This window comes from Oryza glaberrima, chromosome 1 (genome assembly GCF_000147395.1).
Source record: "Oryza glaberrima chromosome 1, OglaRS2, whole genome shotgun sequence".
In the NCBI taxonomy this organism is placed as follows: domain Eukaryota; kingdom Viridiplantae; phylum Streptophyta; class Magnoliopsida; order Poales; family Poaceae; genus Oryza; species Oryza glaberrima.
In genome coordinates this window covers 30,896,737-30,911,988 of record NC_068326.1, presented here as the reverse complement: position 1 = coordinate 30,911,988, position 15,252 = coordinate 30,896,737, and the positions used below count along the sequence as shown (strand labels likewise).

The window sequence follows — 15,252 nt, the reverse complement described above, 5'->3', positions numbered from 1 at the left end:
CTAATGCGAAGCTTGTGCAAGGCAGGTTCCCAGTGCTCTCTTGGAAGTTAGGCTAATCTCCAAAACATGGCGACGATACGATGGAATAAGTTCACCGGAGGTCCCTCAACTTCACAGCGAGATTTTTTTTTTGATGTCCCTTAACCATAAAATCAAAAATGTCTACCCCTAAACTTACTCAAACCGTTCACCGGAGGTCCCTCGGCAGTATTTTTGCCCGATTTTACTGATGTGGCATCCTAGTCAGCAAAAAAAATTTAAAAAGTATGTGGGACCCACATGTCAGTTGCACATTTTTTTTCCTCTCTTTTCTTCTCCTTCTCTTCTCTTTTCGCTTCTCTCCTCTCTCTTCTCCTTCAGGCTGGTGGCGGGCGCAGCTACGATGGCCGAGCGCGGATGCGGGCGGCCGGTGAGCGCGGTAGCAGAGCGGTGGCGGGCTGTGGGCGGAGCGGACGGCGGGCGAGCCCGGAGGCGGAGCAGAGGCAGCGGAGCGCGGCGGCGGAGCGGAGGCTACGGGCGGAGCAGGGCGTCGCAGTGGCCGTGCATAGGTGGCTCGAAGTGCCGGCTGACGATGCACCCCAGTCGCTCGCGTTCCTCCTGTGCCGCGGCAGCGGCAATGGTGGCGGCGGCAGCGTCGTCGGCCTGATCCCATGGTCCTCCCGGACACCCAGCTCGCGCAGCTGTAGCAGGAGCGTGTCCACGCTCAGCGTGCCATCGGCGTCGTGGACGGTGGTCGGCGCGGGCGCAGTGACCCTCATCGTCTTCGCCAACGTCGCTGTAGCACTTGACGTCGTAGCTCATACGCATATACGCCGGGTACAGATGGCCGCATGTACATGCGTCTTCGTACGAGCATATATATGCATGCATGGAGATGGAGACGACCAGCTATAGCCTAGCTAGCTTCTTGTTGGTTTGCCGCCCGATAACATGCATACGTATATATTAGCCAAGCATGTGTATATGGCTGAGCACACTCACATGTATATATGCCATTACATGCAGCGGAGGAGCGCGGATGCGGGGGGTGCAGCGGAAGGCGAGCGCAGCGGAGAAGCGGCGGCGGGCGAGCGCGGCGGTGGGCAAAGCAGCGGAGGGCGAGCTAGGCGAAGCGGAAGACAGTGGATGGGACGGGGAGCTCCCCCGTGCTCGGCCGCCACCACCGCCGTGCCCCCGCGGGTGGCCGACGATGCTAGGAGAGGCATCACCGACGGGAAAAGGGGAAGAGGCAGAGGAAGAGATTGTTTCTTGGTCGCCGGCCACCTCCCCCTCCCTCCCAAACTCGCTGGCCGCCGCGCTCGCTCACCGCCGCTCCGCCGCCGCGCTCGCGCTCCACTGCTCGGCCCGCCGCCGCGCTCGCGCCTTCCGCTGCTCCGTTGCCGCGCTCGCCCTCCATTGCGCCACCCGCATCCGTGCTCACCGCTCCGCCGCCGCGCTCTGCTGCCTCCGCTCTGCCGCCGAACGGCCGCGCCGCGTAGCCTCGCCCACGGCGACGACGACGGTGGAGAGCCGACGACGACGGTGGCCACGGCGCGCGGCTGCTGCCCGTAGCCTGAAGGAGAAGAGAAGAGAGAGAAAAGAAAAGAGAAGAGAGAAGGAGAAGAAAAGAGAAGAAAAAAAATGTGCAACTGACATATGGGCCCCACGTGTTTTTTATTTGCTGACTAGGATACCACGTCAGCAAAACCCAACAAAAATACTGCCGAGGGACCTCCTGCGAACGGTTTGAGTGAGTTGCGGCCGGATGCCGACGACATTGCGACGAGGAGAGAAATAGCCGCGTCAAGGCTCGCCTGGGACGAAGCTTCTATTAGTCCAGATTCCGCTGAGGCCCACTTGCGGAAACGGCCCACGGAAACGGCCCATAGAGATGGACGTGGGATGAACAATGATGAACTCCTCCTATGGGCGGCGGCGGCGGCGGGCGGCGGGCCTATCCAACTACGGAAGCAATCAAGCAAGCCACGCCGGCGGCTTTGCAAGTTCGCATGGCCGCATTCCCAACTCGACGGCGGGAACTGACTGCTCGCCGCCGCCCGGTCAGCATCTAGCCATCCAGGTACCCCGTTGTGCCTTGTGTGATCAGCAGTAGAACCATAAAATCGAAGGATTTATTGTAGATAGTGCAAGAAAATTTTGCCAAGTACAAGTAGTTTTCCGATCTAAGGTGACCATATGTAGATGATCACCGTTCTTTATTATTGACTATTGAGTAATCCTCTGGATTACTATGCAACATCCGCATAGAAATCTCGGATTGTGATCCGGACTGCGATGGGGATCCTTACCGTGTGATGCTCGTTGTACCAAGTTAGGCTTCCAAATGTGTATTCCCCTTGCACTTTCCACAAGGGTCTCATGCTGACCTTGAAGGTGTTCACTTTCTTTGTGGCATTGAAGACTAGGGTTGGAGGTTCAACATCGATCTTGACTCCTAGGGGGCTCTGTATAGCAGATTGATAAACTGCATCGACTTCCCCCACATTTGTGACTGCTCGCCGCACCTTGATTGGATACCTTAGTTCAGGAATTGATATAGAAGGCAAGTTGAGGTGATAGGCAGGTAAAGTTGTAATGTTGCAGATCTCATGTTTTTTGATCTTGCAAGCGAAGAATTTGTTGTAGTCCATTGGATCAATGTCGTACATCAGGCCGGGATCTGCAGCTCCATTAGGATTTATGTTCCCCCCTCCATAGTCGAATGGGTCAGCAACTTTCCGAGGTAGAGCTTCCGCTAATATTGGCATGCCATATTCATCCTTGGTTGATGCTTTGGCCATGCAAAAGACAATCACATGTAAGACCATGTTATTGGATTGATAAACATAGTGTTTCATGTGGATAGTATAGCTTACCTGAGGTAACAATGGCTGATTTTAGAGCAGCATGAGACCAATCAGGATGCAGAGCCTTTAGCAATGCTATGACACCTGCTACATGTGGGGCTGCCATTGAAGTCCCCGAGTTAAATGCATATCCATCTTCTTTGGCTGCTAGGATGTTGACCCCTGGTGCTGCTATGTCTGGCTGTTAAAGTAATTATAATGAGATTATACCATTGCAGTAAAGCATTGCAAGCCTACTGAGATCACTATTACAAGCAACTCAAAGTTGGTTAGGTCAAAAGAATGTGCACCGTTTCAGCTTTGTTTACCTTAAGAACTGTAGGGTACCTAGTGGATGGGCCTCTTGATGAGAATATTGCCACCTTTGGAGCCAGGACTTCTTTTCCTGTAATACTATGTGCTGGTTCAATCTTTGCAACCGGCATGCTGCTTAGTACAAAGACCATATTATTTTAGACTAAATAAATATAGTTCCACAGAAAATACAATTACTAAGCCTGGTTCTTCACATGAATTTTTTCCTACCTTTGACTACCAATGTATGTTGCAACTTGAGACCCAATATCAATATCGACTAAAACACAGGGTATGCCTTGGCAATCTTCAGTGCGCAAAAGCATATCTGTGGTATACAGTCCGAAAATAAGACCAGATGCCCCACCACTAAAAACGTTTTCGAAGACAGTATTGACAAAATTTAGTATTGGTCCATAAGTTATTTCGATGCACAGAACAATGCTTCCATTGATTGTTGTTCCATTCAATGCCCCTTTTGAACAACTGCAGACAGAAACAATGGTTGCTCAACCAATTTGGAAATGCAACATCAGAATCTAAGCTGCCATCTATCCATGAATTTAGTTAATCAATAAGTTAAACAGAAATGCACATACTCTCCACCATTTACAAGTGGTTGGAACCCACTCTTGGATTCGTTGTTTAACTTGTAATATAATGATTGACCCTGCAAATATGATAGAGATTTGCACATAAATTTTGAGTGGCAAGTGTTTGGAGATGATAGGCGAGGAAAGGTGCCTCTAGGAGCGCTCCGTTCGATACTGCTAGTGGGCTGAAAATTTTCCTCATTTTCGTGCACACGCTTTCCAAACTGTTAAATGGTGCGCTTTGTGCAAAAGTTTTCCTTATAGAAGTTTCTTTAAAAAATCAAATAAATCCACTTTTTAAGTTTATAATAGTTAATTAATTATATGCTAATCATCTTTCCTGTTTCCTGTGCAAGCAATAATCATATCCTATATGCAGTATCGAACGGAGCCAAGAGATTGTGTTTCTACTATTTACCACTAATGTTTGCTTGTTTCCCAGGGTAATGGTAGTTGGAAAAGACCGATCGATCTTGCTTGCTGCGGCTGTAATAACCCAAGGAGCTGTATTGAAAATAACTTGTGGTCGAGGGCCATCGTTTCCCCCAGCATAAACAATGGTAATCCCCTTCTGGACTGCATGGAGTGCACCAAATGAATCCTCATCAGCATGAATTGAGAGGGACAGGATATCAACTCCATCATGAATTGCATCATCTAGAGCTGCTAGCACTCCGGCGCTAGCAAGCTGTAGGCTATTCCCTGTGTTCCATATGACCTTATACACAGCAAGACGTGCTCGGGGTGCACCTCCACGGGCTACTCCTGTTGCTAGGCCATGGACGCTGACTCCATCTACCACTGCACCAGCTGCTATGGATGCTGTATGTGTTCCATGCCCGATCATGTCCCGGGCAGACATGTAATTCTTCTTAAAGTCAGCTTTTTCTATACCTGCAGCATAGTACCGTGCACCAATGATTTTCCTGCTGCAGTTGGTTGGCCCCCAGGCCTGTCCTAGTTGACACACGCCCTTCCATCGTGATGGTATTGGTCCGTATCCATGATCACTGAAGCTTCTTGATTCAGGCCAGATACCTGCATCAATTGCATATGTTTTCCAATTTACGCATTAAGGATTTTGCAAGAATTTGTATGGCCAAGGTCTTTTCAGATGATTTGGTGATATTGTACTAACCAGTGTCAATCATTCCAATAATTACATCTTCTCCATATTTGCTCCTCTGCAGAAGTTTATTGGGTGGTTGGTAGTTCAGTCCGAGGAAATCCCAACTTCTTGTGGTCAGCAATTCATGTTGCTTATTTGGGGTAACACTGATCACTTCAGGTAAATCTGAACATAAAAAAGTATACATGAGAAATTCTTCTGTATAAATAAATAAGGAGAAGAACCATATATATATAGTGCTCCAATAGGGGAACGTATCCTTTGCACACTCCGTACACGCCAACTAACAAATGTCACTGAAAAATCTAGCAAAATTTGTGCATATACTTTACACACGTGTAAAATATTAACCTCAAATTCATTGTATTTTAGCCATAACGAAAAAAAATTCTGGCAGTTTTAAGACTATAAGTCTGTCAGAATTTTGTATTTTGTGTTGCTTCTAGTCTCTATGTAGGATGAATTTGAACATGGGACTTTACACGTAGATGTAATACTATTGAAAGTACATGTGCAAAGTTTTCTAGAATTTTTAGTGATATTTATTAGTTGGTGCGTACAGTAGTATGTACATGTAAAGGCTTGTGTGTATAGGACACATTCCCCTCCCATGGGCATATAGGTGTTAAGCTGTGTTAGTTTTTTTCTTCTTGGGCAGAAAGTGAATAGCTTAACATAGGTACCTTCCCATAAAGGAGCTGTTTTTAATCAATGTTGAATATGTTTTGAGTGTCTTTTTCTATCATTCAGAAATAGCATCATGCATTTTTTCTATCATTCAGAAATAGCATCATGCATCAGGATTGATTTCTTCACTTTGGTTGTCTTTGAATTTGTCAGTGTGGGAGTCAGACCTACTGTCGCCATCATGGGATTCAGGTAACCGCATCAACAGCAATTGCAGCTGGTCAAAGCAGTAGCTATTCAATCCTAGGAACGTTTTAGGATCATTTGGTCATTAGGATTTGATTAGTTACATTCTCACAATGATAGTTGCTTTCCTTATCTTTATACTTCTCTGTTTATGAAGAGATGTTCACAGTGAAAAACAACTAGGCAAGGAAGAATAAACAAAGTCTCTAATCTTCTTCCCAGTTCAGCAATAAACCTCAAAGCTTCTGTACTGCAGTTGGGAAGAATTCTGCCGGTGGTTAGATGGAAGTGAGCGTCCTACCCTTGGTCTCAACTCTCAAACCCATACCATGCACATAACAAACATGACTGGTAAATTTAGCACTGAGTTAGTCAAGTTAACTTTTGTTAGCTAAACTCAGTTCACCTGCAAGATTCTCTGCTTGCTCCTCTGTTAGCATTGCTGCAAAGCCTGAGAAGCCATGTTTGTAGCTGTAAGCAATGGAGGCCAGCGCCTCTTCCTTGCTGAAACAAAGTGGTAAGCCATGAGAAACAACACCGAACATGTTTATAGTTAGTTATAAAATGAAGTGTTTGGAGTTGTTGAAGCAAATAGGCAGCTCATAAAATAATATTGGTGTTGAGAAGGTAAGAACTAAAACACCCCAAAGCAAATAAACTCCTTAGATTACCTTCCAAGAACGCTGGTGAGCATGTCATGGTGTGAGGCAGTGACAAGAGTAGGGTCATCATATTTCTTCTCGCCCAGATAGGCAATGTACAACTATGCATACATAGAGAAGCAGAGAAAACATCTTTGACCACCAAATCTGTATACGAAATAAGATGTAGGGTGATGCACTGTGCATACCTTGCGAGATCCATATATTCCTCTGATCATGAAAAGCCATACACAAAATAGGAGGAAAGCTGGAAAGCGCTGAAATGGAGAGTGCAGAATCATGTTGGGACTTCTTATACATCAGTATGATCTAGTAGGTATTGGTATTTATAGGTCTTTAGGTCTTGCTTGGTGGCTTCTGTCCATGTCCAGAAAGAAATGTGACACACATTTGTTCAATGAATTAAATGTGGCACTCAAATTCGTTCAATGAATTCGATCGCTGAATGTTTATGTCTACTAGTCTAGGGTCACAACGTAAGACAAAATGTCATATGTTTTGCTGTTCATTTTCTTCTTGTCCAAGTGTCCTCCCTGGGTTTTCTCTAGGAGGGGATTCCCTGGAATTTTCTGCCAAACTAGCTTAACTCATGGTCATGGGTTGTATTTCTCCGTGCTACCACCTCCAGCTTATCTTGCATGAGTACTTTTCGTTTATCTTGGTTATGCTAGTCTTTTTTTAAAAAAAAAAAATCAGATATTCAGAGTGAGAAGCATGGAGGCTAGAATTTATTCATCTATACGTCAATAACTCAACAAATTGAATATTCGGAGGCAAAGTGGAACAAAATTCCAGGAGATGCTACTATGGTTTACAGTTTACACTAGCAAACACCAAGCAGTGGAGCCCAGGAGCCCCCTGATTTGCTATAATGGTTTCTCAATCAGCGGGGAATTTTGACTCTTCTGTTCTCCCCGTGCCATTGCACATCATTATGTGGAGTCGTCTTCCGCGTTTGTTCGTTTAACTGATGGAGACTAGACGGCTAGAGTGCTGATTCGTGCAAGTTTAGTCTTACAAGACGTCGCTGCTTTCTGATCTTTTGTTTATCTGGAAGAAAAGGGTACAGGTTAGCTCATATAACTCTAATACTTCTGGATAATATGGAGATGATCAGACTTTTGCATTCGAGTGCTGATCCATTGGCGCTTCGCTTCCATGTGGGTGCTGCCGGCTGACTGAAGCCATTTGTCTTAGGCGTATTGGATTGGTCTGGTTTAAGGAACTAACGAAATTTTGTAGTGCCAGGTAGAGATGGAAAATATGTGTTTGATTTGATGCACATTGTATTATTGTCAGATAAATGGATGAGTATTACCCAAATTTTGGTATGGTAAGATGTTGAGGGGGTATGTGCTTTGCTACCTTATCAAAACAATTTTTGAAAGAATATGACTACCGTTATGGGCATGTTTTTTTTTCTCTAGTAGCCGGTTGATCTATTAGACAGGATTGTTATGTAGAATCGTGGAAAACTATTGTTAGAAACACCATCAAACATGGTGGAGCAAGATGGATTGGGATATCGAGAGTAATGCTGTAAAAAAAAATGTAGTATCCCAAAAATATGGGAAAAATATAGTATTGGTTAAGGCATAGAGCATCACCGATAGACATCTAAAATTTCATCCCAAAATTCTGTTTTTTGGATTCTTAATCAGATATTGAGATTTGAATAGATTTCTCTATCCAATATCTAGAAACCAATATTCGGTCAAAAAAACTAAGAGCGTGGGGAAGAGGTGCCTAAAAATCTCTTACCTAAATCTCCTTTTTTTAGATAATGACCTAAATCTCTTTTTGAAAAAGATTCTCTATTGAGAATTTAAGGATTAAAAATGTATTTCCTTCTCTCTAAAATAGGGTCTTCCTCCACTCGGGCATTATCAAATCGTGCGATCTGACTCTACGATTACCTATCTAGTACTTCCTCCATTCTGAAATTCTGGTCGTTTTACCATCCCAACGTTGTCCCAAAAAAGATGCCGTATTATCAATTCAAATGTTTGAATCTGCTAATGATGGCTTTGCACTGTGTACTTTTTGTGGCAATGGCACCAATGTGAACTGTGACTCTACCATGTGTCCCTGAGTTGTGGGAATATTGCAATCAGAAAATATCTCTGGACCTTCTGGGGAATGCATGTACACTTAAATCAAATGATAATCAAATGAATGAGGGTAACTTGGTCGTTTTGTTTGCTTACTAATTTGGATCGAAAACCTTAAAACGTCAAGAATTTTGGGACGGAGGAAGTATTGTCCTCCTAAAATACACCACCTAGCCCTTATCAAATCGTGTCAATTGGCTCCACGATTGACCATCTAGCATCGTCCTCCCACTCGCCCTTTTTTCTGGGGTAGAAGCCTTGCTCAAGAGACAAAAATTGAGAGCGAGAATGATACCCGATTTGTGGAGAGCAAAAGTAAAGAAAGAAGGAATACCAATGTTTAGGGGAAAAGAAAATGCCGATTTTGGAGGGGGGGGGGGGGGGGGGGGAGTAGGGAACCGTTGGAGAAGCCAAAAATCCAAAAGGTGGCACTGTTGAAGTGTTGATGATGCTTTAAGCCCTTGTTTTTGTATAAGCCAGCCTATACGATGAAGGCCCGTATAAACCAACTAGCTACAAAAGAGGTCCAAGATTACAGAATCAACGTGAGGGAGCATTGCCTATGCCTTCTACGGGAGAACCTACGGCTCGGGCGCCCGATCGGCCAGAGCAAATCGGTGCTGACGTCATGCTACGTATAAAACTATTTTAAACTGATTTTTCTCCTAAATTACTTATTCAAATCATGATCTGATTGCACCATTAAATTCGTTGCAATTAAATCTTCAAAGCAAGACCACACATGGATATATTTCGACAAAAAAAAAAAGCTTATTATTGAATTATTTTTAAATGTTGCACGATGTTCTACCAAGTATATCGGATTTGTTTCACTAAGTAGATCGAAAATGTTTCACTCGTTTAAATCGGGTGTTGTTTTACCTTATATAAAAACAATATTTCAGCAAATAGTGAAAGAATATTTCAGTTCACTGCAATATTAGATCTGTACACAGTGAAACATTGTTAGTACACTAGGTGAAACATTTTTCGGTGAAATAAAAAATAAACGGGGTTTCCAAAATATATGAGTTTATTTTGTTGCAATGGAATGTTTCGTTCACTGCAACATTAGATCTATACATAGTGAAACATTATGAATACACTAGGTGAAATATTTTTGGTGGAACAAAAAATAAATCAAATTCCTTTAAATGAGAGTTTCTAAAATATGTGAGTTTTTTTAAAAGAGTATTTTAATTCACTATAACATTAGATCTATAAATAGTGAAACATTGTATTTACACTAGGTGAAACATCTTTTGTAAAAAAAAGAAGAGAGACTGTGTGAGTCCAATAGATGTGCACGTGGGGGAGGGCGTGCGGGGGAGCGCCCGATCCGGCTCCCCGCGCCGGACGCCCGGCTATAATCATTCTCGGCCTTCTACTCCTCTCTCTCTCTCTCTCTCTAAAAAAAGCCATATGCCGTCCGTCACCGTGCGGGCGGCGGCGGTGGCGGCGGATGGCAAGCAAGACCGGAAAGTGCAAGCGGCACATGCCAACCAGCCGTAGCAAGGCCGCGCCACTTCGTCCCAAGTCAGGTCCCACGGCGACGGGCCGACAGCGGAAGCGGTTTCCGCCCCCACGGCCGCGCCCCTCCCTTCGCCGGCTGCGCCGTCAGGTTCGTTGTTCCATCCATCCATCCATTTGTCTTGTTGGCCACCCCGTTTTATGTCTATAATTCTCAACAAATGCAACTCCTATGAACAATGAAGCAAATTGTTCTTATTGCAAGCGCTATTGGTGTACATGTTTATTACTGAGCATACATTGTCTAGAAATATGTTCATTACTAAGCAACATCAGCGTAGAAGTCTTGAATTGTGATCCGGACAGCAATTGGGATTCTTGCAGTGTGGTGCTCATTGTACCAAGTTAGGCTGCCGAATGTGTAGCCTCCCTGCACTTTCCATAGAGGTGTAATGCAAATCTTGAAGGCATGCACTTTCTTGCTAGCATTGAAGACTAGGACAGGCGGTTCGATAGTCATCTTCACTCCAAGGGGGGATTCAATAGAGGATTGGTAAACCGCATCCACCTCCCCGACATTAGTGACTGCTCGTCGTACGTTTATTGGATGCCTTAGGTCTGGTATAGATATAGAAGGCAGATTCAGGTGATAGGCTGGCAATGTCGTAATGTTACAGATCTCATATTTCTTGATCTGACAAGCGAAGAATTTGTTATAATCCTTTGGATCGATGTCATAAATTAGGCCAGGATCAGCAGCTCCAATAGGATTTATGTTCCCTCCTCCATAATCGAAAGGGTCAGCAACTTTCCGAGGAAGCGCTTCTGCTAATATCGGCGTGTCATATTCGTCCTTTGTTGATGCTTTTGCATGCAAAAAAGAGTAATTCATGGTTGAGTGGATTTACCTATATAGTTGTTTCATGTGGATAGCACACTCAAGTAATTTACCTGTGGTGACAATTGCTGATTTGAGAGCAGCATGAGACCAATGAGGATGTAGAGCCTTAAGCAATGCCACAACGCCTGCTACATGTGGGGCTGCCATTGATGTCCCTGAGTTAAATACATATGCATCTTCTTTGGCAGCTAAGATGTTGACTCCTGGAGCTGCTATGTCAGGCTGTTAAAGCAGATATAATGTGGTTAGGAAATGCTCCTGTGGAATAAAATCATCTTAAGGTGCACGGTATCTGATGTCTGTCTAAAGATTTTCCTGACTAAAATAAAGACCAACAGTATGTACTTCCTTTCAGATTGTACCTTAAGAACTGTAGGGTATTTGATGGATGGGCCTCTTGAGGAGAATATTGCCACCTTTGGAGCGGGGACCTGATTTCCTGTAATACTACTTGCTGGCTCAATCTTAACAGTGGGTAATCTGAATAAATAATAAAGCAAAATTATTTGGGAGTTTAAATAGTTACAGAGAAAATACAGCTAAAGCTTGGTGGGTCGTTAAATATTTATCCATACCTTTCACTGCCTATGTATGTTGCAACTTGATATCCAATCTCATTGTCAACAAAAACACAGGCTATCCCCTTGCAATCTTCTGTGCTCAAAAGAACATCTGTGGTATAAAAAGCGAAGATAAGACCAGACGCCCCACCCTGAATAACGCCTGCAAAGACATCTTCGAAAATTCTTCCTATCAGGCCAAAAGTTAATTCAATGCATAGAACAACTTTTTCATTGATGCTTGTGCCATTTAACGCCTCCCTTGAACAACTGTAGACACAGGCAAAAAGCTTCAACACCTAAACATAAGTTGGTATGTAAATGATGTTAATCAGAAACTGGCATTAACTTTAAACATACTTGCCACCATTTACAAGTGATTCAAATCTGCTCTCTGTATTGTTCTTTAACTTGTAATAGAGTGATTGACCCTGCAAATATAAAAGCATGTACTTTTGAGTGGTAAATTCTTGAGGAAGATTGCATGGAGCAAAGGTTCTAACAGAGATCACGAGTCTCATGTACCACTAATGTTTGCTTGTTTCCCAGGGTGATGGCAGTTGGAAAAGATCGATCAATCTTGCTTGCTGCGACTGTAATGACCCAAGGAGCTGTGTTATAAAGGACTTGAGGTCGAGGGCCTCTATTTCCCCCAGCATAAACAACAGTAATCCCATTCTGGACTGCATGGAGTGCACCAAATGAATTCTCATCAACTCCAAGTGAGAGGGACAGGATATCGACTCCATCATGGATAGCATCATCTAGAGCTGCTAGTACTGCGGCAGTAGCGAGGTATGATCCACCAGCACCACCCTCCTCCCACCCAACCTTATAAACTGCAAGCCGTGCTCGGGTTGCACCGCCACGTGCTACCCCAGCTCCTAGGCCATGGAGGTTAACCCCCTCTACCACCACACCTGCTGCAGTGGATGCTGTGTGTGTTCCATGGCCATTGTTGTCCAGGGCAGACATGTAATTCTTCTTGAAGTTGGCTTTGTCAAGGCCGGCCGCATAGTACCGTGCACCAATGATTTTCCTGCTGCAGTTGGAGAGCCCCCAGGCCTCTCCTAGTTGACAGACGCCCTTCCATCGTGATGGTATTGCATCATATCCGTGGTCATGGAAGCTTTTTGATTCAGGCCAAATGCCTGCATCAATAGTATGTGTTGTCCTACTTAATATACATCCATGTACATGTTCATGCATGAGGAATTTTGAAAGAATTCTGTAGGTCAAAACTTTTACAATTGATTCCATTAAAATGATGGACTTACCAGTGTCAATTATCCCAATAATTATGTCTTCTCCATAATTGCTCCTTTGCAGAAGCTCACTGGGTGGTTCATTTTTAAGCCCGAGGAAATCCCAGCTTCTGGTGGTCATTAGCTCATGCTTCTGATTTGGAGTAATACTGATAACTTCAGGTAATTCTGAACATGAAAAAAAAAACATCTCCTCAAAAATTAAAGCACATTAGTAAACATGCCATTTCTTTTTGGGGGAGAACGCATTGCTTTACAGAGGCAGTTTCTGATAGTGAAAGCAGTTTGCAATGGTAAATTGATATGCACATTAGTGAACATGCCATTTCTTTTTGCCATTCAATGCTAGGAATACATTGGAATTGAATCCTCTAGTCATCTATCTTAACTGATAGCAAAAGGCTTTTAACATGAACTATTTACAAATAAAGGTCAGTATGAGTTCAATAAAGCTTCCATTATCTTAAAAACAAAAACAAATAAAGGTCTGTTAAAAATCCGCCTACCTGCCAGATCCTCAGCTTGGTCTTCTGTTAACATTGCCGCAAAGCCTGAAAAGCCATGCTTGTAGCTGTAGGTGATGGAAGCCTTGGCCTCCTCCTTACTGAAATTCAATTAGTAAATTACCATAACCAATTAGTAAACTATCATACTATGCAACTATTTTTTAAAAAATATCTTATTTTTGTAAATGTTTTTAGTCAAATTAGTATCTCAATGATCGTGTCGAAGTTCAAAAATGTTTATATTTTGATATGGACGGAGTAGGTGTGAGGAAGAGATTTGAGAAGAAAATTAGAGATAACTTTTTCGAGTGTCCACGAGGAAACAAATTATCTGTTATAAAAAAAATGACGAAATGCATTTCCGTGAACACAATTTAGAAGACGGTTCAGCTGTCCAATTCCTGGACGTGACAATATGAAACAGATCATGCCACGACTTAACATTACCATGCTGCAGCCGCGTTTGACTAATCGGAGCATGGAACCTCATAATCCATGTAAATTAACTCATCCAACGTGACAGCACGACGCGGATGGGTGAAAACGCATATATATTTTGAAAGTTCACCGGCCGTCAACTCAGCTGCACCCTCTCTTTTGTTGTACTTTTCTTTGCAGATGTTAATGTCAGGTCATTCTTAAAAATTGATTCGATCCAGCTAGTGGAACAGGTAGCCTCAGTGAGTTTTCAGATGAAACTGATCCTTCAGAAAGCTATCTGGTTATTACAAATTTTACAAGTTGTTGAATGCTTGACATGGTCCTCGCTCGCCTCAAGCTCATCAGGATTGTGGGCTAATTAAGACGGAAAAAGTACACCGAAGGTCCCTCAACTTGTTATCAGGATAAAATACGTCCTCGAACTGCAAAACCAGATACGCGAGGTCCCTTAAGTTAACTATACAAAACCGTTCACCTGAGGATCTTAGGTGGTTTTGACCCCAGTTTTGTCCTACGTGGCTGCTGAGTCAGCGTGGGACCCACGTGGGCCCCACCTGTCAACGTAACCCACGTCATCACCCTCCTTCTCCCTCTTCTCTCCCTTCCTCATCGCTCTCTCCCTTCTGAGCGGCAGTGCGAGGCGCTATCTCTCCCTTCTCGGCGGCCGGCGACGAGCGACGCGACGGCGGTGGGGGGATGAGCTGCGGGGCGAGCGGCGAGGGAGGGGTGGCGCGCGGGCGGCATCGGAGCAGCGCGTGGGAACGGGGGGAGGAGCGGCGCGCGGGCTCCCCCACCGGCCGCTGCCCACGAGGCCCACGAGGTGGCGGCGGCGGGAGGAGCTGCGGGCGGGGGAGCCCGCACGCCGCCTCTCCGCCGTCGCATCGCTTGCCACCGACGCCTTGCAGGTGCCGTGGAGGTGAGCTACTTGCGCGCGGTGTCCAGCAGGAGGAGCAGGAGCGCGGCGGCGACCACCACCATGCGGCAGCGACAGTGGAGGTGGGGCCAGGAGCGAAGGCGGAGGCGGCTGGTGCAGCGGCGATGGGTGCGGAGGTGGACAAGCCGACATTATTCCCGACGACGAGACAGACAAGCTGTCGCTGCCAAGGTGTGAATGGAGTTTCGCCTGGCGGCCACCGTGCCGTCGCCGGCATGTCCTGGCCGGTCTGACCGGCGCCTCAACGGCGGTCTGACCGGCGCATAAGGCCGGTCTGACCGGCGGCACATGCGCGGTCAGACCGGCCCCCTGGAGGCCGGGATGGTGCTGCTCAGGATGGCCGATACAAAGCCGACGGAGCCGTATTCGGTCAGATCGAGCCGATGGCGGTCTGACTGAGCCGAGGCCGGTCTGACCGTCCACTCAATGCCGGTCTGACCGGCCAGGCTGATGGGGCCCTCTGACAGGGCTACAACAGCTAGTTTTCTAGCCGTTGCAGAGTAGCACGGTCTGACCAGCCACATACCTCCGGTCAGACCGACAGAGCACAGAGTTGGGGGATTTCGCCCCCAACGGCTAGTTTTGGTGGGTGGGAGTATAAATACTCCCCCACCAGCAGCAAGGGGGCTCTCTTGGCACCCAATTCAATTGCATACACCCCTTGCAC

The 15,252-nt window shown here is 45.4% G+C and overlaps 2 protein-coding genes and 1 long non-coding RNA gene across 3 annotated transcripts; 1 reads left to right on the top strand and 2 right to left on the bottom strand.

Annotated features, from left to right (window-relative positions):
- Window positions 1-1,845: 1,845 nt before the first annotated feature.
- Window positions 1,846-8,130, top strand: LOC127756521 (uncharacterized). Its single transcript, XR_008013230.1, has 4 exons — window positions 1,846-2,059; window positions 4,176-4,293; window positions 4,924-5,021; window positions 5,703-8,130. It is a non-coding gene; the product is annotated as an uncharacterized LOC127756521 (long non-coding RNA).
- Window positions 2,092-6,720, bottom strand: LOC127756511 (subtilisin-like protease SBT3.5). The gene is made up of 10 exons (XM_052281857.1): window positions 6,586-6,720; window positions 6,407-6,498; window positions 6,142-6,239; window positions 4,872-5,027; window positions 4,152-4,771; window positions 3,740-3,810; window positions 3,372-3,626; window positions 3,155-3,272; window positions 2,856-3,027; window positions 2,092-2,770 (listed from the first exon to the last, which is right to left on the bottom strand). The coding sequence occupies exons 1-10, from the start codon at window positions 6,676-6,678 to the stop codon at window positions 2,229-2,231; spliced, it is 2,217 nt and encodes a 738-aa protein (XP_052137817.1). The 5' UTR covers window positions 6,679-6,720; the 3' UTR covers window positions 2,092-2,228.
- A 2,005-nt stretch (window positions 8,131-10,135) lies between the features above and the next one.
- Window positions 10,136-14,629, bottom strand: LOC127754858 (subtilisin-like protease SBT3.5). Its single transcript, XM_052280487.1, has 9 exons — window positions 14,577-14,629; window positions 13,211-13,308; window positions 12,717-12,872; window positions 11,965-12,590; window positions 11,800-11,870; window positions 11,455-11,709; window positions 11,242-11,359; window positions 10,930-11,101; window positions 10,136-10,842 (listed from the first exon to the last, which is right to left on the bottom strand). Exons 1-9 carry the CDS (start codon window positions 14,627-14,629, stop codon window positions 10,301-10,303), a joined length of 2,091 nt encoding a protein of 696 aa, XP_052136447.1. The 3' UTR covers window positions 10,136-10,300.
- Between the last annotated feature and the right edge of the window lie 623 nt (window positions 14,630-15,252).

What these genes read in the sequence shown, in the direction of transcription:
- LOC127756511 (XM_052281857.1), bottom strand. Translation starts at nt 6,678, where the DNA reads ATGATTCTGCACTCTCCATTTCAGCGCTTTCCAGCTTTCCTCCTATTT. An exon ending in GAATATATGGATCTCGCAAG is followed by an intron (nt 6,499 to 6,585) that starts GTATGCACAGTG and finishes ATGTATGCATAG; the next exon opens with TTGTACATTGCCTATCTGGG. An exon ending in ATCAGCCATTGTTACCTCAG is followed by an intron (nt 2,771 to 2,855) that starts GTAAGCTATACT and finishes GCATGGCCAAAG; the next exon opens with CATCAACCAAGGATGAATAT.
- LOC127754858 (XM_052280487.1), bottom strand. Translation starts at nt 14,629, where the DNA reads ATGGTGGTGGTCGCCGCCGCGCTCCTGCTCCTCCTGCTGGACACCGCG. An exon ending in CTGCTGGACACCGCGCGCAA is followed by an intron (nt 13,309 to 14,576) that starts GTAGCTCACCTC and finishes ATTGAATTTCAG; the next exon opens with TAAGGAGGAGGCCAAGGCTT. An exon ending in GAAACAAGCAAACATTAGTG is followed by an intron (nt 11,871 to 11,964) that starts GTACATGAGACT and finishes TTATATTTGCAG; the next exon opens with GGTCAATCACTCTATTACAA.